Genomic DNA, 20535 nt, shown 5'->3' with positions numbered 1-20535 from the left:
TACCAGTGCATAAACAGCCAAAGGATCCATTTATCCAGGGAATTTTCTGGCTGGGGAGGTTGCAAAGGCTCAGAATCCTTAAGAACACTCCGAGATTGAAATGAGCTCTTTGAAATATTTTAAAATGCAGGAGGTTGTAACCATTTTTTCCTGGGATATTTTGGGATTTTCTGGGATGGTTTGGGATGGGAAAGCACATCCCAATCCTGCTCTTCGCTCCTGGAGAGTCACTGCTGCTGGGGGAAAACCCCCTGGATCTGGTCAAACAGGGCTTGTGGGGATTTCTGGTATCCATGGGGTGTTTGGGATCCAGGTTGGAAGCAGTGGCAGGGAGAATATTCCAAGTTTTTCCCTGCAGCAAGTGGCTCTGCCGAGGGAGGATTGGGATAATGGCTGTTCCAGGAGCACCCACATCCCTGGGTTTGTATCCCAAAATGGGAATTCCCAATGTGGGAACAGGAGGGCAGCAGCTCCTGGAATGTGGCATGGAGCTGGGAGAAGGATTTTGAGTCTGACAGGGAGGAAGGAACTTCTTCCAATGCTCTTATTCCCTTGCATCCACACAAATCCAAGGAAAAAGTTGTTCCTAAGGGAATATCACTCTAAAAACATTTGCCGATACTTATTTTTCCATCAAAAATAAAGAACTGGGCATGTCAGTTACTCCAGTGCTGGGGTTTTCTTAAATCAGTTTGCTGGAAAAAACTCAGCTTTAAGCTGAGCCTGCTTTTAAACCAAGGATTGAGTTTTCCAGGGAATTGAGTTCAGGCTTGTTTTTCCAGTTTTTTGGGGTTTTTTTTGTGTTTTCCTCCTTTTTCCTATTTCCCAGCCCCATTTTTTTTTTTTCCTGTGGCAGCCTCAGCACAGCCAACAGCTCAACCTCTGCATTCCCACCTGGAAACTGGAAGGAATTTTAGCCAAAATTATTCTTTTTAATCAAATGTTGGATTCTTTTGGATGATTTTTCACCGTCAGTGTGGAAACCTTGGCTGTGCTGTTTAATCCTGAGCCCCCCCAACTCAGAATAATTCTATTAAATTCTATTTTAAAAATTAGATTTGATATTAAAACCCTAATTCTTTAGGTCTTAAATGGTTGGATTTTTTTGAGTGCATTTCTGGCAAATATTAATCCCCATTTATTTCCCTCCTGGAGCTGATCCAGGTGTCTCCCAGGAACATCCCAAACCTCGAATTTCTTCCCTCAGCCTCTTCCAGAATAACAAAGAATAAATAAATTAATGCAGCAAATTCCTTCAATCTTCATCCACACAAGCTCCAGGTTTTCACCTATCAAATATCACCATTTTTTGGGGGAAAAAACCCAAAAAAACAGGTAAAAGAGACCCAAAAAACCCCTCTGGATTTCAGTGTAGTAGTGTAAATAGTTTATTTGATTTTATGGCAGGAACAGACCAGGAAAGGAACGTGAACTGCTTTAGAAAACACTTCTAATCTTGCTAAGAAGCAGATCTATGACTAGAAAAATATTAAAGAGAACATGCCAGCTTGGCTTTCATTTTGGGCTTTTATTAAAAAAATACCTTTGAGCTGAAGAAAATGAGATTTAGTGTTTATACCCCGACACCTGCTGAAATTTGAAATTCAAATTATCCAGTTTTCTTTGATGCAAACGCTCCTTGCAGCAGTGGCATGTTCTCTTTAGCAGGTCAAGTACACAGTGCTGGAAATGCAAAACTTGGCAGTTTTTCAAGGGAAAAAAAAAATTCCTGGGAATTGGTCAATGTGGTAACTCCGAGTCCCAAACTGTCCTTTTAGTTAAATATAAAAACAAAAACTATAAGTTAAAATAACATTCAGATTGTATAGCACAGGCTTGATGCATTTATTTCCTTTTTAAACAATATTTACAATATTACCCAGAGGCTGAAGTGGGAGGGGAGGGGGAAGTGTAAAAACCATAAAAAACTGCACCGATTTTGTAGCAAAATATCTGTACATTTAAAAACAGATTATCATATAACTACACGTTATCCAAGGAAAAAAAATAATCCAACAGGGACCTTCACCAGTGGGAGCACAACGGGAAAGGGCAGAGAAATTCAGTGGTTAAATACTATACAAGAAATTTTACAATTAACAGATGGATGAGCCCAGGCAGGGAAGCGAAATGGGATTTGGGAAGGATGAATTTCTCCTCGGTCCAGCCCTTCCCAGCTCCTGGATTCTGCTGCCATGGCACGGAGTGGGATCCATCCCGCTGCTCCACGCTCCTAAGTCAGCCTCCCGTCCCTTTTTAGGCTTGGAAAATGCCACGGAGAACCTAAAACCGAACCTAGAACTGAACCTAAAACCTGGCGGGAGTTTTAGGCTGGGCTTCCCTTCCAGAGGAGCCTCGGCAGGGAATGTGAGCAGGAATGTCTCGGAGCCGGAGCAGGCTGGAATGCCCCTGCAGTGGTCCTCAGAGCCTAATACTGATTACTGGGTGTTAATTGCTTAGTGCTAATTAATAAATATGCTGTTATCCCAAGGCTGCCTTCCCTGCCCGCCCCCAGCCCGAGCCCTGGAACGTCCCAAACTGGGGGAAGCTCCTGTTCTGTTCCTATCCCTGGGATTGGGATCCCACGTTCCACTGGGAGGCTGCAGGGGCTGGGAAAAGGGCTGGGAGCTCCTTGGGATTATTTTAATTCCACATCCAGAAAGCCCTTAAATGTCTTTGTTTGTAGTTTGAATTAAGAAAGAGCCGTTAAGTGCAGATGGAGGCCGGGCCTGCCCCTCGGCCCAGCATTACAAGCCAAGCACATCCCAGTATTCCCAGTATTCCCAGTTTCCAACCAGGCCCACGGGAGCTCTCACCAACCCAACCCCCCGAACCAACCCATATTTTACATTTTGGTTCCAAACCCTGCAGAGCCTTGGCGCTCCCAACCAACCCCAATCCTATTGCTGGGATCCACGGGAGCGGGAACTTCCATTTCAGGCACTTGGCGCGGAGATCCCGGCGCGGGGCCGGGAGCCCTCCGAAGGTCCGTTTTTCCCTGGAAAAGGCGGGATGCGGAGCTCGTGGCGCTCACATGGCCAGCTCGGCGCCGTTGGAGCGCAGGCCGTGCTCGTCGAAGCGGCGGCGCACGCTCCTCCTCAGCGCGTCGGCCCGGCGGTACGGCTGGTTCCGGAGATCTGCGGGGAGCCGGCAGGGAGTCAGCGGCGCCCGGGCGGACACACGGACACACAGCACGGCAGGACAGACAGGGAAAGGCCCGCTGGAAGCCAATCAAAGCAGCTTGTGGAGCACGGGAGCAGGGATGGGCCCCGGCGCAGCGCAGGGAAGGACGGAATGCCCGAACTACGCGCCCCAGCAGCCGGTTAATACTGGTGGGATCGGGATGCCGGTGGGACCGCGGGAATGGTGCCATGGGAATGTCCCCTCACAGCTGTCACCGAGGCCACATCGACCCCAGCCAGGCGCTTTGAGGTGGTCCCTGCGTGTTCCCACACTCAAACACCGGAGCTGGAGGATGTTCCTCGCGGCAGGTGCGTGATCCACGGGTTCGGCCACACCGGGATGGATTTAGGATCCCTACATCCCGTTTAGTGTGGATTCATGGAATCATTCAGGTTGGCAAAGACCTCCAAGATCTAAAAGAGGTGCCCTGGGAAAAGCAGCTGGCACTGGCTTGGGATTCTCCAGCTGTTTTCCATGGCTGGAGCGATGCTGCATCAGCCAAAGGAGGGGAGAGCTCGGGAGGGAACACTGAGCATGGGATGGGATGGATGGATGGATGGATGATGGATGATGGATGGATGGATGGATGGATGGATGATGGATGGATGGATGGATGGATGATGGATGGATGGATGATGGATGGATGAGGGATGGATGATGGATGGATGATGGATGGATGGATAATGGATGGATGAATGGATGGATGGATGATGGATGGATGGATGGATGAGGGATGGATGATGATGGATGGATGATGGATGGATGATGGATGGATGGATGGATGGATGGATGGATGAGGGATGGATGATGGATTGATGGATGGATGATGGATGGATGATGGATGGATGATGGATGGATGGATGATGGATGATGGATGATGGATGGATGGATGAGGGATGGATGGATGGATGGATGGATGATGGATGGATGATGGATGGGTGATGGATGGATGGATGGATGGATGGATGGATGAGGGATGGATGATGGATTGATGGATGGATGATGGATGGATGATGGATGGATGATGGATGGATGGATGATGGATGATGGATGATGGATGGATGGATGAGGGATGGATGGATGGATGGATGGATGGATGGATGATGGATGGATGATGGATGGGTGATGGATGGATGGATGGATGATGGATGGATGGATGATGGATGGATGATGGATGATGGATGGATGATGGATGGATGGATGGATGGATGGATGGAAGAAGGAGAAAGCTGATGGATGGGATGGTGGCAGCCCATTACAGGTGTCACATGTGCTGTCACCTGTGCACCTACAACAAAACAAGCACTGAAGATAATTCCAGTTCAAATCCTGGTCTCCTGGCCAACAAATTTGTGTTGGCCTGGGCAAATCCCTCAGATTTCCTGGATAACTTGTGGTGGTGGTTACACAGAACTTCCCAAACTTCTCAGCTCTCCCCTCTCCACACCTGGAGTTGGAGATCGTCCACCTCATGCAGAACCCAACTGTGGGGCTGCAGCACCTGGGGACAAAGCTGTTTTGGGCTGGACTTGAAGAGAAACGGCCAAACCAGAGCGTGATGGTGGTCACCAACCAGCACCACCCAGGGACAAGATTATTTTGGGCTCAACTTGAATTAAAGTGGCCAAAATGGAGTGTGAAGATGGTCACCAACAACAGCACTTGGGGACAAGACTGTTTTGGGCTCAACTCGAGGAGAAGTGGCCAAAACAGCGAGATGATGGTCACCAACCACCATCCTGTGGATCCCTGCACCTCCAGAGGTGAAAATCAAGGATCTGGGTCTCAAGTGGCCTCGAGGGTCTCACCAGTATTAGCTCAGCCACATCTACCACCAGCTGCCTGGCACAGAGAGAGAGGAGGAAGCCAAGTAAAAAGTGATGCTTGCCAGCTCTGGGAATCCTCCACCACGGCTGTGCTAGAAGAAATCCTTACCCTCGAGTGAACATTGGGAAATTTAGTGATATTATTCTTCTTTAGGGCTAAACAGAAAAACAAAAAACAACAAACAGAACACAAAAAAAAAAAAAAAAATGATGGTTAAGTAAAAAAAAAAATGGGATGGAGAATGAAGAGCAAGTCAAGTCAGTGTTCAAACCTCCCGGGCAGAAACCACGGAGCGAGAGGGGTTAGACAGGGCAGGAGGGACAGGAGGACGCTCCCTACCCCAATTCCAAGCTGCTTTGAAGGTTGGCTCCAGGAAGAGAACACAGAGAGAACCCGGAAGAGCAAAGAACCATGGAGTGGGTTAGTTTGTGGATTTATTGGCGACACTGATGGAATTTCACAGGGAACGCTGGAAGGAACACTGCCGGCTTCTTAAGCTGAGTCCTTCATGAGGACAACAGTGCCCAGGGCCGTGCTGGGTTAGGGACACGCTGGGGACATCACGATGGGAATCGCTGGCTTCCATGTCAGCTTTGTCTCGGCACCATTCCGGTGCTCCTGCCACGCATTCCCGTGATTCCCATCCTGCTCCCGCCCTGCTCCATGCACTGAGCCCAGCCTCACACAGAGTCCAGGCTCACTGAGAATTCCCCAATCCATGAGATAAAGCTGGCATGGAGCTGACATGGAATGAAAGAGTTAAATGTGGATGTGAGCGAACAAGGAGAGATTTGACCCCGCCGTTCCACCCCATGCAGCTGAACATGCAGGTGCTGGTTAGGAATCCTAAACCACCCCGTGGGTGTCATTCCTGAGCCAGGAGCCATGCCCAAAGCCATTCCCGAGGTCCATGCAGCCCGGAATTGCACCCAGAGGTGCCACATGCACAGCCCCCAAAGGTGACAGGCAAGCCAAGTGAGCTCCTGAGTCCCCACACTGCAGGAGACTCATCCCAGTGACTCCCACCTTCTGCTCCACGGGACACCGGGACAGCCCGATGGGATGGGATGGGATGGGATGGGATGGGATGGGATGGGATGGGATGGGATGAAGAGAACATGCCACAGAGGAGACACCACTACAACTTCAGGAGGACGCTGGACACCACTACACACTCAACAGTCACAGATTCCTGGCTGAGATCCACACAAACAAAGTGGCAAAAAGTCTACAGCGACCTTCCTGGTTTCTAAGAGCGTCAGGTGTGAAAGAGGGAGAGTTTAGTAATGGAATTCCTCAGGGACAACAGGGTCGCAGAAGAACCGAGAGCCGCGCTTGGCGCTTCGGGCGGTGAACGGCACCGTCTTCAGCACTGCATGGGAACAACAACAGCCACACACAAACCAACGTCAGCAGCGCCCCAGGCCTCGGGGACAGCTCAGTGCTCCCACACGGGACACCGGGACACGCTCCAGCCTGCTCCTCACTGGCCCTGGGACATGGTGAGGCTCCAGGAGATACTGCTCCACTCCTGGAATCCCAGCCTGCTTCGGGTGGGAAGGGACCTTAAACTCATCCCATCCCACCCCTGCCGTGGCAGGGACACCTCCCACTGTCCCAGGCTGCTCCAAGCCCTGTCCAGCCTGGTCTGGGACACTGCCAGGGATCCAGGGACAGCCCCAGCTGTGCCAGGGCCTCACCTCCCTCCCAGTCAGGAATTCCTTCCCAATCCCTGATCTTTCCTTCATTCTAAAGCCATTCCTCCTGGGCCTGTAGTAAAATAATTCTCTTGAAGGTTTTGCTTTAAGGTGTGCTACAGGTCTGTGGGAAAACCTCGGTGTTTGGGATGATTTCGGTTGGATGGGACCTTAAATCCCATCCATGGGACACTTTCCATTATCCCAGGGTGCTCCAAGCCCCATCCAACCTGGCCTGGAGCATTCCCAGGGATGGAGAGGTGTGGGATTTACTGGGAGATCTCCAGGGATGGGGAGATCACCTTGGTCCTACCTGACCTTCTATGCCTGACCCTTTCCTCCTCCGTGGCCCCCAAAATGGGCAAATCCAGGCACAAGAGCACGGGAAATGTTTAATTGGAGCCTGCCACCCTCTCCTCTGGCTGGCCTTTTCCATAGGATCTGCTCCTCCCTCAGAGCAGCAGAACCATTTTTCCAATTAAACAAAGTCCCAGGAGCCCGGAGGAGTTGTGGAAGCAATGCCAGGTTGGATATTATTGCCACCCTGCCCTTTAAATGAGGAATGTTATCTCAGGGCCATTAATCAAGGTTAAAAGGAGCTGGGAAAGCTTCACACTCTTCATCCAGCTGGGCAAAAATTCCCTGGCTTTTCCTTAGGGAGGGGTCAAAGAGCTCTCCTGCTCTTCTGCAAGAAAAACTCCTGTGGAAAACTCCCAGGAGCAGCTGGCAAAGACTTTTTGTTTTGGGTTCTGTGCAAGGAAACAGAGTTTGTGAAGCTCCTGAGGTGTTAAATCATTTTCCTTCCACACCACAGGTGAAAAACGTGTGGAAAACTTCCAGTTGTGCAATCCCAGAAGCTGGAAGTGTGAAGAAGGATTTAATTCCTGGGGAAGATGCAGTTCAGGTGGCTCCTTTAATCTGCAAATATCTGCAGCCACGTCCTGACTGTGCCTGGCTGCACCGGGGGCTGTGTCCCTTCCCTCTGGGATCAGCAGGAAAACCTGGAGCGGTTTGGGATCACTGAAGGATTTCTGGGATCAGTCTGAATGAAAACACAGACTCCTCATCCTGACCCCAATCCCATTTGTGGGGAGACAAAAGGGACCTGGGACAGATCCACACGGCACAGCTGGAGCAGCTGCTGGGATCCGCCTGCTCTAAAACCCTGGGAATGTTCCCCCAAGCTGGAACCTCCTGGACTTGCTCCACACCACACAAACGACACCCTGGGGAGAGGAGAAAGGCCTGGAGCTCCAGGCAGCTCCAGGCTGGGAATTCGGGAGCAGGGGGTACCTGTGATGATGTCCTCGATGGCGCCGTCCTTGCCCTCGTACACGTGCCGGTTGTCCTTGACCTGCCGGCGCCGCAGCTCCGCGATCAGCTCCTGCTGCTGCCGCTTGCTCTTGTGGGAAGGGGACTGGGAACACGCACGGGGATGCTCAGGATGCAGCTCCAGCTCTCCTGGGCTCCTTCCTGAACCTCACACAGCCCCACCAATTCCCATGGGAATTTCCCACCCCATTCCCAAGGCTGGGTTGTTCCTCCCTCCATTCCCCGGCTGCTCCCGCTCCATGGAGAAGTCAGGGAGGATGAAGTTCAGCCCTGGAAATACGGACAGGACAACTTCCCACCCATTTCCTTTTCCTTAACTTTGCAGACTTCCAGAGCAGCAGAATACACACTGGAACTTTTCCAGCCTATCCCAATTCTCTCCATAAAAACTTCCAGACATTTTCCAGGCAGCTGCAATTCCTCACTCGGAGCTGAGGTTTCTGGGTATCAGGAACACGATCCCACCTGGAAGCTGCGTTTGTCCCGTACCTTTTGGTCCTGTTGTTCCATCAACGCTTCCTGCTCCATGAGTTTTTCCATTAAGGCCTGCTCCTGCTTTTTCCTCAGCTCGTTTTCTTCCTCTGCTTGCTGTTTGGGAGAAAATCCATGGATTAGAGATTCCAGGGGAGCCAGGGAGGAACGGGATCTGTGCCACAGCAGGGCTTTTGGGGGAAGGGAGAAGGAAAGAGGAGGAGGAGGAGGAGGAGGAGGAGGAGGAGGAGAAGGAGAAGGAGAAGGAGAAGGAGAAGGAGAAGGAGAAGGAGAAGGAGAAGGAGAAGGAGAAGGAGAAGGAGAAGGAGAAGGAGAAGGAGAAGGAGAAGGAGGAGGAGGAGGAGGAGGAGGAGGAGGAGGAGAAGAAAGGAGAAAGGAGAAAGAAGAAGAAAGGAAGACGGAAGAGAAGAAGAGGAGGAGGAAAAATAGGAAGAGAAGAAGGAGAAAGGAAAAGGAGAAAGGAAAAGGAGAAAGGAGGAAAAGGAGGATGAGGAAAAGAAGAAGAAAGAAGAGGAGAAAGAGAAGGAGAAGAATACAGGAGAAGAAGTGGGGGGAGGACAAAGAGGATGAGGAGGAGAGAAAGAGAAAGAGAGAAGGATAAAGAGAAATATAAAAAGAGGAGGAAAAGAGGAAGAGGAGGAGGAGGAGGAGGAGGAGGAAGCTCTGCTTTACCTTGTAGGCCTTCACAAAGCGGACAAACACCGGGAAGAAGACGGAGGGTGGGGTTGTCTTGGGATTCTCCCCGAAATACTTCACAGCATCATCAAAGGCATCCTGCAACAGGCACGGCCTCAGTGCCCTGCACACCCTGCCAGGCACCCTCCCCAGCCCCAGCATTCCAGGGAAAACCAGCCCAGCCCTGGGAGCCACCCCCACACAAATCCCGGGAATGCTGCGGCACCTGGGCTATTTTGGCATCGTCCTGGAGCTTCTTGAGCTTGCCCTCGTTGCTCTGGATGAAGTCCTTGAGCATGGTGTTGTGGTCGTGCATGGTGTACTCGCGCTTGGTCAGCTCCAGGCCCCGCTGCAGCTCCTTCACATCCAGCAGGACGTTCTCCAGGGACACTGGGAATGACATGGGAATGGTGGGAACATCAGGGAAGGGGAAGGGGAAGGGGAAGGGGAAGGGGAAGGGGAAGGGGAAGGGGAAGGGGAAGGGGAAGGGGAAGGGGAAGGGGAAGGGGAAGGGGAAGGGAAGGGGAAGGGGAAGGGGAAGGGGAAGGGGAAGGGGAAGGGAAGGGAAGGGAAGGGAAGGCTTACCTGCTGCTGCCTTCTCCACGTAGTGCAGCTCATTGTAGAACAGGGCCACGTGCTGGTACTTCTCCTTCACCACGTTGGAGATGTAGTGCAGCAGCGTCTGCTTCCGGTCCGTCGACTTCGTTTCCAGGAGCTGGGAAAAGCAGGAACAGAGCTGAGGGGAGCTGGATCCAAGCCAAGGGACTCAATGCTGCTGCTCCAGGGTGTTTGCCACGCTGGGAAGCACCAATGGAGTCCCCCAGCAGCCACTTGGGTCACCACGACCTCCTGAAAGCCACAGGGTTGGGACAGAGAGGCTGGAAAAGTGGGAAAGGATCCGGGGGTGATGAACACGAGCCCAGGGGTGCCCAGGTGGGCAAGAGCTGAGCCGGTCCCTGAGCTGGGACACCTCCCATGCTGGGGACAGCTCTGGGACAGGAGGGACACTGAGAGGCTGGAGAATTCCTGAGGGAGCTGGGAAGGGGCTGGAGAATTCCTGAGGGAGCTGGGAAGGGGCTGGAGAATTCCTGAGGGAGCTGGGAAGGGGCTGGAGAATTCCTGAGGGAGCTGGGAAGGGGCTGAGCCTGGAGCAAAGGAGGATCCCGAGGGATCTTTTCCCTCTCTGGAATTCCCTGGCAGGAGGGGACAGGCGGGGGGGTCGGGCTCTGCTGGCAGGGAACAGGGACAGGAGGAGAGGGAACGGCCTCAGGCTGGGCCAGGGCAGCTCAGGGGGGACAGCAGCAGGAATTTCCCCATGGAAAGGGCGCTCAGGCCTTGGAAGTGCCCAGGAAGGTTTGCAGTGCCCATCCCTGGAGGGATTTCAATCCCTGTGGATGCGGCACTGGGGACAGGGGCAGTGCTGGGAATGTTTGGACTCCATGATCTTGGAAGTTTTTTCCAACCTCAAGAATTCCAGAGCTCTAATTCCCAGCTGGTGCCCACAACACATCCCTGCTTTTCTTACCAGGTCTAAACTCTGCAGCTTAAATCCATACACAGCCCCTCGTTTGCTGCTGTTCATGTAATTCCCAAGGGCCAGGATGATCTGCCAGGATGAAACAGAGCAGAGCAGGAATTCTCAGGACAAATCCCTGGAAGTTTAGACACCCCTGGAAGGGGAGCTGAGATCAGACCTACCTCCAGGATCTTCTTGAGTTTTTGGGATGACTTTATGGAGACAGAGGCAGCTATTATGGCGTGGAGTTGCTGTGGGGAAACACGGGGAGAGCTTTGGTTAATGCACACCCAGCCAGCAGGAAAATCAACATCCAAACACTTATCCTGAAAAAAAACCTTCCTGGTTTTCATCCATGGGACAGAGCATGGATGTCCCTCTGCCATGGAGCCAGGCTGGGAGGGCTGGGAATGTTCCCCTGGAGAAGGGAAGGATCCAGGGAGAGCTGGGAATGTTCCCCTAGAGAAGGGAAGGATCCAGGGAGAGCTGGGAATGTTCCCCTGGAGAAGGGAAGGATCCAGGGAGAGCTGGGAATGTTCCCCTGGAGAAGGGAAGGATCCAGGGAGAGCTGGGAATGTTCCCCTGGAGAAGGGAAGGATCCAGGGAGAGCTCCGAGCCCCTTGCAGGGCCTGAAGGGGCTCCAGGAGAGCTGGAGAGGGACTGGGGACAAGGGATGGAGGGACAGGAGCCAGGGAATGGCTCCCAGTGCCAGAGGGCAGGGATGGATGGGATATTGGGAATTGGGAATTCCTGGGTAGTCTGAAATTCCCAGAGCAGCTGTGTCTGCTCCTGGATCTCTGGATCCCTGTCCAAGGCCAGGCTGGACATTGGGGCTTGGAGCAGCCTGGGATGGTGGGAGCTGTCCCTGCCATGGCCAGGAATGAGCTATTCCTTCTCCCTTCCAACCCAACCCGCTCTGGGATGCTGGGAATGCTCCCCTGCCCTGACACTCCAGGATTCCAAACCGTTCATCTCCTGCCAGCTTTACCCCCTCAGATGTGAGGATTTACATTCCAAGCCCTACAGCCATCCCAGGCTTTCAGGAATACAATCCCACGGGCCCAAGGGCCAGCACCAAGAGTGACTTTTCCCAGCCACATTCCTTTGGGGGTGCTGGGGCTCCCCAGGGAATGGGCACATTCCCGAGGCTGCCGGAGCTCCAGGAGTGTTGGGACAGCCAGGGGTGCCCAGGGTGGGGTTTTGGGGTGTCTGGGCAGGGCCAGGGCTCAGATCCCGTGGATTCCCTGCTCCCACTGACCGGGGTGAGCATCTGGATGCTCTCGGCGAAGTTGCCGATGAAGGCCATGATGGTCATTTTCTGCATGAGCCGCTCGATCTTGCTGAACTGCATCATGAACCTGTCCTCGTCAGACAGGTTCTCCAGGGGCTTCCTCTCCCTCTCGTACAGCCTCAGCACCTTCACCTCGTTCTCCGTGGGCAGGAACCGCATCAGGCATTCCACAAAATCCACCGGCAGTGTCTTCAGGTCAAACCTGCGGGAAAATCCCGGGAAAAGGCTGTGGGGACAAAGCTCAGCTTTGGGGAAGTGGCCATGGACTCTGGAGCCTGGCTGGGAGAGCTGGGAATGTTCCCCTGGAGAAGGGAAGGATCCAGGGAGAGCTGGGAATGTTCCCCTGGAGAAGGGAAGGATGCAGGGAGAGCTGGGAATGTTCCCCTGGAGAAGGGAAGGATCCAGGGAGAGCTCCGAGCCCCTTGCAGGGCCTGAAGGGGCTCCAGGAGAGCTGGAGAGGGACTGGGGACAAGGGATGGAGGGACAGGAGCCAGGGAATGGCTCCCAGTGCCAGAGGGCAGGGATGGATGGGATATTGGGAATTGGGAATTCCTGGCTGGGCTGGATTTCCCAGCAAAGTTGTGGCTGCCCCTGGCAGTGCCCAAGGCCAGGCTGGAGAGGGCTTGGAGCAGCCTGGGATGGTGGGAGCTGTCCCTGGATGGATGGGATGGGCTTTCAGGTCCTTCCCAACCCAAAGCAATCTGGGATTCAGCTCCACATGAGGAAAATCAAGGAAGAAGCTGTGAAGCTCCTCCTGCCCTGCCCAGGCAGATGGGAACAGGATCCAGGGATAATGGGAATGATGCTGCTTCCATTCCCAAACACGTGGCCGTTCCCCCACCCCTCCACTTTTCCAGGGAAAAGAGGTGGGGAGCAGCAAATACTTGTATTGAATTGGCCCAGAGCCCCCTAAAGCCAGGAGCTGAAGCTGCCAGGACCTGGGGCAGCTTTGGGTCTCCCTCAGCCAAAGGCAAGGCTTGTGCACCCACACTTTGGAGACATTCCTTAGGGAGGAGTGGGACATGTTTGCCATGGCCAGGATGAGTCTGGATGGATTTGGGATCAGCCCCAAGGAGCAGCTACAGCTGTCCCAGGACAGGGAAGGATCTGGATCAGCTCCTGAGCCTGCTCCCCAAACCCAATTCCATGCAAAATCTGCTCCAGCACCTGGACCAAACCCATCCCTCATGGAGCAAACCAAAAGAGCCTCCTCTTCCCAGATTTTGCTCACTGGAACGGGAAACATCGTGGAACAGACCGGGAGCTGCCCTGGCAAACTGGGCAGGCTGGACTGAGCTGCTCCAACCCCAGCAGTGACTCAGCCACACAAAGCTGAGTTCCTGAGTTCCAGGCACTCTGATTTCTGGGAATTCACCACCATTCCCTCCTTCCCCAGCTGGAATTTTCCCATCAAGTGCCAACCCCAAACCGTTTCCCAGCACTCCCAGGGAAGCTGGGGCAGGATTCCCTGGCTGCAGGGCTGCACTCACACGTGGATGGCTTTGCAGATCTCATCCGCCGTTTTCCCAGCTTTCCGCAGGGTGATGGCCAAATTCTTGGCTCTGTTGGCATCCAGCAGCGTGACTTTGTTGGATCCTTTCTGAGGGATCTTCTGCTTGCTGGAAGTCAGATCCATGGCTGGGCCCTGGGCTTTCGTTTTGAATATTTCCTCGAATTCATCCACGTTCAGATCCTGGGAAGGGAAGGATTTATCCTGCAGGGAATGCTAAATCCTCACCCAGAACTGCAGGAAAAGCTTTGACTGGATCATGGAATCATGGGAATGGTTTGGGTTGGAATCTTTAGGCTTTTCCCAGTTCCACCCCCTGCCATGGGCAGGGACACTTTCCCATAGCCCAGGTTTTTCCAGCCCTGTCCAACCTTTGGAATCCAGAGAGTTCTGTCAGAGGCTGAGGGATGGAAGGAACATTCCTGAGCTGGGATGAGGAAAGCTGGCCAGATCCCAGAAACCCAGCCCCAAACAGCTCAGGAATCCAGGAGAACTTTTGTGAGCAGTACCCATCCATGGATAAAGCATCCAGGGGAGCATCCAGGACCTGGAATGAGCCCTTTCCCTGTGGAGATTCCCCACAATTCCCTGACAGGGAACAGGGATGGCAGAAAACGGGATCAGGTTGCTCCAGCCGAGGTTTAGCTGGATATTGGGAAAACATCCATTGGATATTGGGAAAACTCCTTCCTGGCAAGCGTGGCCAGGCACTGGAAAAGGCTGGAACCCCCATTCCTGGAGGGATTTACCCCTGTGGATGGGGACAAGGGCAGTGCTGGGTTGAGGGCTGGGCTGGGGCGCTCCCAGAGGCTTTTCCAAGGCTGACATTCCATGATTCCAGGCTTTCCCGGGTACCTCCAGGATGCGCTCGTCGTCGATCTCGTTGAAGACGGTGCCGTTGATCTGGTTGGGTTTCAGGGCCACCCAGTTGAAGACGGGCATGCGGAACTTGGTCTTGATGGGCTTCTTGATCTTGACAGCTGGGGACAGGACACGGACAGCTCCTGAAAATCCGCCTGGGAACACCGCAGGGCGGCTCCCCAGCTGGAATTCAGCGCTGGAGAAGGACTGGGCAAACCTCATTATCCCACTGGAATCCTGGAAAGCTGTTCCTGCCTCCAGAGGAGAATCCCAGCCCTCAGCAGGACAGCACCGACCCCCAGGGCTCTGCAAACTTCCCAAAGGGAAATCTGGGATTCCTGTATGGCCACGAGGTGCCTGCACTGATCTGAACTCCCAGGCTCTGCCCAAATTCCATGGAAAAGGGGGACAGGGGGTGAATTCAGTGAATTCTGCTGCTGGCAGAGCCCGCTCTGACCAGGAGGGAAAAAAGCCCCGTTCCCAAGGTTTTGGGAAATGGGATTTGGGGGAACTGCAGGATCCTCAGCAGGTTTGAGTTTCAAGGCCAAAAGGGCTGAGCTGCAGCAAAGCTGGGCTTTAAAAGGGGTTTAAAACCAGGTTTTAGTTCCTGTGCTGAGCAAATCCAGCAAACCCGAGTCATTTGGGAACTTTGGAGTTATTCCGGAATTCAAACAGAGGAGCTGTGAAAATGAAACCTGGAGATGAAGCCTGACTGAGCAAGGGAACAACATAATTCCTATTCCTATTCCTATTCCTATTCCTATTCCTATTCCTATTCCTACTCCTATTCCTATTCCCACTCCCATCCTATTTCTATTTCTATTTCTATTTCTATTTCTATTTCTATTTCTATTTCTATTTCTATTTCTATTTCTATTTCTATTTCTATTTCTATTTCTATTTCTATTTCTATTTCTATTTCTATTTCTATTTCTATTTCTATTTCTATCTCTATTCCCATCCTATTCCTATTCCTATTCCTATTCCCATTCCCATTCCCATTCCCACTCCCACTCCCATTCCCATCCTATCCCTATCCCATTCCATCTGGAAGCCACATGAATAATTTCCATAATCCAGTTCCCATTTCTTTTTCCTCACATGGGAACACAAATTTGTTCCTTGCTACAAAATCAATTTAATTAAATCCATCAACCAATCACTTGCTCCTGAATTACTTCCCAAAAACTCTGGCAGGTGTGGAACACAAACCCGGATCCTGCAGTGCTGGATGCCAAGTGGATAACAGGGAATACACAGAATATTCCAGTGGGTATTTTGGGAATTGTATTTATCCAGCTTGTGCTCAGCTACACTAAACAGGGTTTTGCTTTCTGCTAAATTGATGGGGTTACACAAAATTCCTAAAATAAAAGAAGGAATAGCCTTGAACACCCGTGGAAAAAGGAATTTTCGCCTTGGAAAGGATAATTAACTGCTCCTGGGTTATTCCAGGACAGGGAAGGCAGGAATGGGAAAGACAATGGAGCTCAGAACTCCTTCTGATTTCCCTTCCTGCTCCTCGTCCCTTCCCGAGCTCCCAAATCCCGAGGGCTGGCTCTGACCTCCCCCTGCCCATCCCCTGGATACCCCCAGGAGCCCCTGGACACCCCCAGGAGCCAGGGAATGCCGGGATAAGGAATACTTAGCAGGAAGGAACCTACAGAAGAGCTTGATGGGCCCATCTTAGCAGGCAGCAGAAGGAACAGAGAAAAAAGTGTTAGGAAAGGTCAGAAAAGCAGCATTTGTTATTTCCCACCTCCCCCCGGCCCCACAGCGTTCCTGCCCTGGGAATGCTCCTTCCCATGGAGCCACTGCATCCACAAAAGGCACTTCCAGTCCCATTCCCTGGGAATTCCCAGTGAAAAATGGGATCTGCAGCCCCCAGCAGCCCCCAGGCCACATCCCGAGGGATCGGCCCTCCCTTTGGGGCTTCATTTTCCTGCAGGACACCCTGGGATTCTCAGGATGCTTTTTGTCTTCCAAGGAACCTTTCAAGGCTGGAATATTTAATTAGATGTTTTGTCTTTAACGAAGCTCTTGATGAGAGTCTCTTGTTTTGAGCTCTGGAGGTTCCTGGGGACAGCCTTGAGCCCTCACTGGCTCCCTGGGACTCCTGGCACGGCTAAGCATGGGCACCAGATTGTTCTTCCTTCCAAAAAACACCCAAGTTTTGCCTTTTTTATTCCCCAAATTTCTACAGGAATATTCCCAAATGTTGCACAGGTGTTTCTCCTCAGAAGAAATCCAACCCATATTCTGTCAAAGTCCAAAGTGACCCAGTTTGTGAAACACTTTTGGTGTGAGTTTTGTTCCACTGGAAAATCCAACTCTTCCAGACCAAACCCAAAGCACTGGGTTGATAAATCCCAGAATCCCAGAATCAGGGACAGAGAGGATTATCCAGTTCCCCTATCCCAGGTGGCTCCAAGCTGACCTTGGACACCTCCAGGGATGCACGGGGCAGCCACAGCTGCTCTGGGCAGCTCCAAGACTGCGGAACTCCTTCCTTCCGCCAGCTCCGCATCCCAAGCCCAGGGAGGAGCTGGGATTGGGTTCTGGAGGGCTCTGGGGGTCCCTGCCCATCCCTGGGAGAGCTTTACCTGCCAGGCCAGAGTTGAAGACCACGGTGGGCGAGGCTGTGCCGGGCAGGGGGGGAGCCGAGGGCGGTGGCGGAGGGGGCAGCGGAACCGCCGGAGCCGCGTCCGGAGCCGCGTCCGGAGCTGGGCCCGGCAGAGGAGGAGGAGGAGGAGGAGGAGGAGGAGGAGGTGGTGGAGGTGGCACAGGCACCGCCACGGGGCCGTTGGGCACTGTGGGATGGAGGAAAAATAGAGTTAGCACAGAGAGAAGGGACACAAGGAAATGGCACCGATGTCCCCTCCCCACCCTGAGCCACCAACGGCCTCCAGCAGACACAGGTGACCTCAGGAAAGAAGGGACCGATTGTTCCAGCCATGGAAAAACAGATGGAGGGGACAGTCAGAGGGGGGTGACACTCTGCTCCCAGGGAACAGGGACAGGAGGAGAGGGAACAGCCTCAGGCTGGGCACCAGCAGGAATTTCCCCATGGGAAGGGAATTGCAGGGAGGCTGGGAATGCTCACCTGCCTCAGGGGAGCCTGGCAGGGCGGGCAGGGGTGGGGGAGGTGGCGGCAGTGGCACCGAGGTGGCCGCTCCAGGCGTGGCACAGGCCCCCGGCACCGCCTCGGCTCCCGCCGGCACCGCCCCGGAGCCCAGGGCCACGGGAAGGATGGAGATGTCCCCATCCCCTTTCTTCTGGATCTTGATGGTTCCCTGCTTCTCCAGCTCATGGATCTTCTTCTCCAGCGTGGATTGGCGCTGGATGGCTTCCTCCTTCTCCTTCACCATCTTCCTCAGGGTGTGAACCTGGCTGTTTGCATCCTTGTAGATCTCCTGGAATCACACAGGAGCGGGGAATGCGTGTTCAGAATTCCAAGGGCAGGACCAGAGCAGCCCGATCCAGAGAGGGGATTGCACTGCACGTGCCCACACAGGAATTCTGGATTCTCCCACCCTTTGGGACCTCCACAGGTCCAAAATTCCCCCCTGGAATGCTCCAGACCTGGGGAATGAGATGTGTCCATCTCACTCAGTGATTCCTGGCACATCCAAAGGCATTTCTGTCCATCCTTTGAGTGCACACACAAACAACTCCACCTGGAATCTGCCCCAGCTCCAATACTGGGAAGCCAAGAGAATTCCCCTGCCCCAAATCCAGGATCTCCACTCCCTGCATCCTGAATCCATCCAGGGCTTCCCCATCCCACTCACCCGGATCACGTCCAGTTCTTTGTTCCTTTGCATGAGTTGCTTTTCCAGTTCCACAATCTTGGCCATGGCTTCGTTCTCCGTGTCCTGGAGTTTTTCAGATAACTATCCCACAAAAGAGAAATGGATTAACTCCCTGGAAAACTGGGGATTTATCCATCAAACTAAGAGCTCGCTTCTTGGGTAAATGGATAAATTACTGATATTCCAGGAAACCCTGGAGCCTTTCCTTGGAAAAGGAAGAGATTCCTGCCTGAGATGGGAGACATCAAGTGGGAATGGGCTTGGAGCAGCCTGGGACATGGGAGGTGTCCATGAACCGTGTGGGTTTTAATGTCCCTTCCATCCCAAACCATTCCCTGGTTCCTGCAGCTCCTCAGAGGGGCAAACACTGCACAGCGAGCCAGGAGCATTATTCATTCCAAGCGGTGGGAATTCAGGGATGGGCAGGGAAGGAAAAGCCTTTTCTCAGTTTTAAAGTATGGAAAACCTTTTTTTAAATTTTTATTCTTTTCCAAAAGCCAGGCCATGTCTTCCAGCCTAAAGGAACCGACACCAAGGTTTGGGACAGCGAACCCTGAGCATCTACACCAGAGGATTTTCCAGCCCCTTCCCTCCTGAGCTCCTGTTTAAAGCATGGCCAGGATGGTTTCTCCCCCATTTTGGGCCTGCTCTGCTGAGGAGCTGGAATTTTCCATGTGAACCAGTTCTCCCAGCTCCTCCAGCTGGGCAGAGGCTCCCTGTGCCGGGAGAATCCTCCTGGAAGCACAACCAGCGTCTGATTTTGTTCCCAGTCCATTGGCCCAGCAATCCCAAAGCTTTTCCCTCCTCCCAAATCCGGAATGCAGGTGGCACCGCGGGCCACTCACGTGGGACAGGTTCTCCTCCAGCTCCTCCACCCTCTCCAGGGCTGCGTTCTTGGTCTCTGCGTCCTCCAGCAGAGCCCCCACGTCAAAGACGTTGTCCAGGTAGGCCTGGATCTGCACCTGCAGCTTGTCACTCTCCGTGTGCTTCAGCTTCTGTGGGTGTGGGGGACACGGGGACACGGGGACACGGATACGGGGACATGGGGACAGGGACATGGGGACACCACAGGGACATGGGGACAAGAGGACACACAGACACACGGACACAGGGATGCAGGGACATGGGGACACAGGGACACAGAGACACACAGACACACCGACAAAGGGACACAGGGACACAGGTCACACCAAGCACTGGGACAGTCCTGGCAGCTCAGGGCTCCTCCACCAGCCAGGGAATCCCTTTGCACACTGAACACCCCCAGCTCAGTTAGGCAGGGCCTTTTCCTCTGCTCCAGCTTCCCTGCCCATGGAAGGGCTCACAGGGAATCTTCAGGGCCATTCCCTGCCCATGGAAGGGCTCACAGGGAGCTTCAGGGCCATTCCCAGCCCATGGAAGGGCTCACAGGGAATCTTCAGGGCCATTCCCTACCCATGGAAGGGATCACAGGGAGCTTCAGGGCCATTCCCAGCCCAAACCATTCCATGATTTCTCTGTGCTCACTGGGAATGGCTCTGCCTGCTCCCCACGGAGTCCCCAGAGCCAGCCCCAGACCCTGAGCACACCCATGGCCGGTGCAGCCGTGTCCCAGCACATCCCACAGAGCCCAAACCCCTCTCCCGGTGGATCCTGAGCAGGGATCAGCAGGGACAAGGCATTCCCCTGCCAGCAGCAGCAGCGTTTCCAGGGATGTGCTCCCAAGGACAGGGAGGAAAACGCTGCCTGCAGAGGCTGTGGCTGCCCCCAGCCCTGGAAGTGTCCAAGGCCAGGCTGGACAGGGCTTGGAGCAGCCTGGGACAGTGGGGGAAACTCCTGCAGGTCCCTTCCAACCCAAACCACTCTGGGATCCCATGGAAAACAGAAAGAAGCAGCTTCCATCTGACAGACAGACAGACAGACAGACAGCAGAGGACTCCTGGCTGTCAGAGAATCCCAAGGGAGACTTTTCCAGCCTGGAGAAGGAGGGAGCTGGGTGGCTGGGGGACGTGGCAGGGCGAGGATGGCTGTGGTTCATCCTCCCTTTGTTATCAGGCTCCAGATTTAGCTGCAGGCTATAATTGCAGCTGGCTGCAGCCCTCCCCTGCTGGCCCAGCTGTGGGACAGCCCAGCAGCTGTGGGGTGAGGGCTGGGGAGGTGGGAAAGGGAGGATTGGGAACGGGAGCAGCCCCAGACTCACATCCAGGTACTCATCCAGGCCCAGCTTGGTGAACTCGTACTGGAGGTGCACTCGGAAGTTCATGTCCTCCACGGAGTGCACCACGATGTTGATGAACTGCATGCAGGCCACCTGCAAGGACAGCCCAGTGAGCCAGGGATCCCCTGAGCAGCGGGAACGG

At 53.6% G+C, this 20535-nt stretch overlaps 1 protein-coding gene across 12 annotated transcripts in view; it reads right to left on the bottom strand.

The window, feature by feature from the left end:
* Window positions 1–1364: 1364 nt before the first annotated feature.
* Window positions 1365–20535, bottom strand: part of FMNL2 (formin like 2) — a 108934-nt gene continuing 89763 nt past the window's right edge. Inside the window, exons 11-28 of one of the 12 annotated variants that reach the window (XR_015289316.1) lie at window positions 20376–20486; window positions 19042–19191; window positions 18176–18277; window positions 17488–17797; window positions 16988–17194; window positions 16049–16069; window positions 14379–14503; window positions 13504–13706; window positions 11981–12215; window positions 10905–10973; window positions 10732–10812; window positions 9792–9921; window positions 9433–9596; window positions 9204–9305; window positions 8529–8627; window positions 8001–8124; window positions 5072–6382; window positions 1365–3137 (exon numbers count right to left, since the gene is read on the bottom strand). Coding sequence is in view for 10 of the 12 variants with exons in the window: in XM_086897995.1 (XP_086754121.1) it covers window positions 5002–5165; window positions 8001–8124; window positions 8529–8627; window positions 9204–9305; window positions 9433–9596; window positions 9792–9921; window positions 10732–10812; window positions 10905–10973; window positions 11981–12215; window positions 13504–13706; window positions 14379–14503; window positions 16049–16069; window positions 16988–17194; window positions 17488–17797; window positions 18176–18277; window positions 19042–19191; window positions 20376–20486 (2397 nt within the window). In the remaining 2 variants the exon portion in view is untranslated. Of the gene's footprint in view, window positions 3138–4916; window positions 6383–8000; window positions 8125–8528; window positions 8628–9203; window positions 9306–9432; window positions 9597–9791; window positions 9922–10731; window positions 10813–10904; window positions 10974–11980; window positions 12216–13503; window positions 13707–14378; window positions 14504–16048; window positions 16070–16987; window positions 17195–17487; window positions 17798–18175; window positions 18278–19041; window positions 19192–20375; window positions 20487–20535 lie in introns of those variants that run through there. The other 11 variants (XM_086897999.1, XM_086897998.1, XM_086898001.1 and 8 more) reach the window with 11 other exon arrangements.

The sequence above is a fragment of the Cyanistes caeruleus genome, chromosome 7, assembly GCF_971803275.1.
Source record: "Cyanistes caeruleus chromosome 7, bCyaCae1.hap1.1, whole genome shotgun sequence".
Taxonomy (NCBI): Eukaryota; Metazoa; Chordata; class Aves; order Passeriformes; family Paridae; genus Cyanistes; species Cyanistes caeruleus.
The sequence above is the reverse complement of the archived record's forward strand: the minus strand, read 5'-3'. Positions and strand labels throughout refer to the sequence as shown.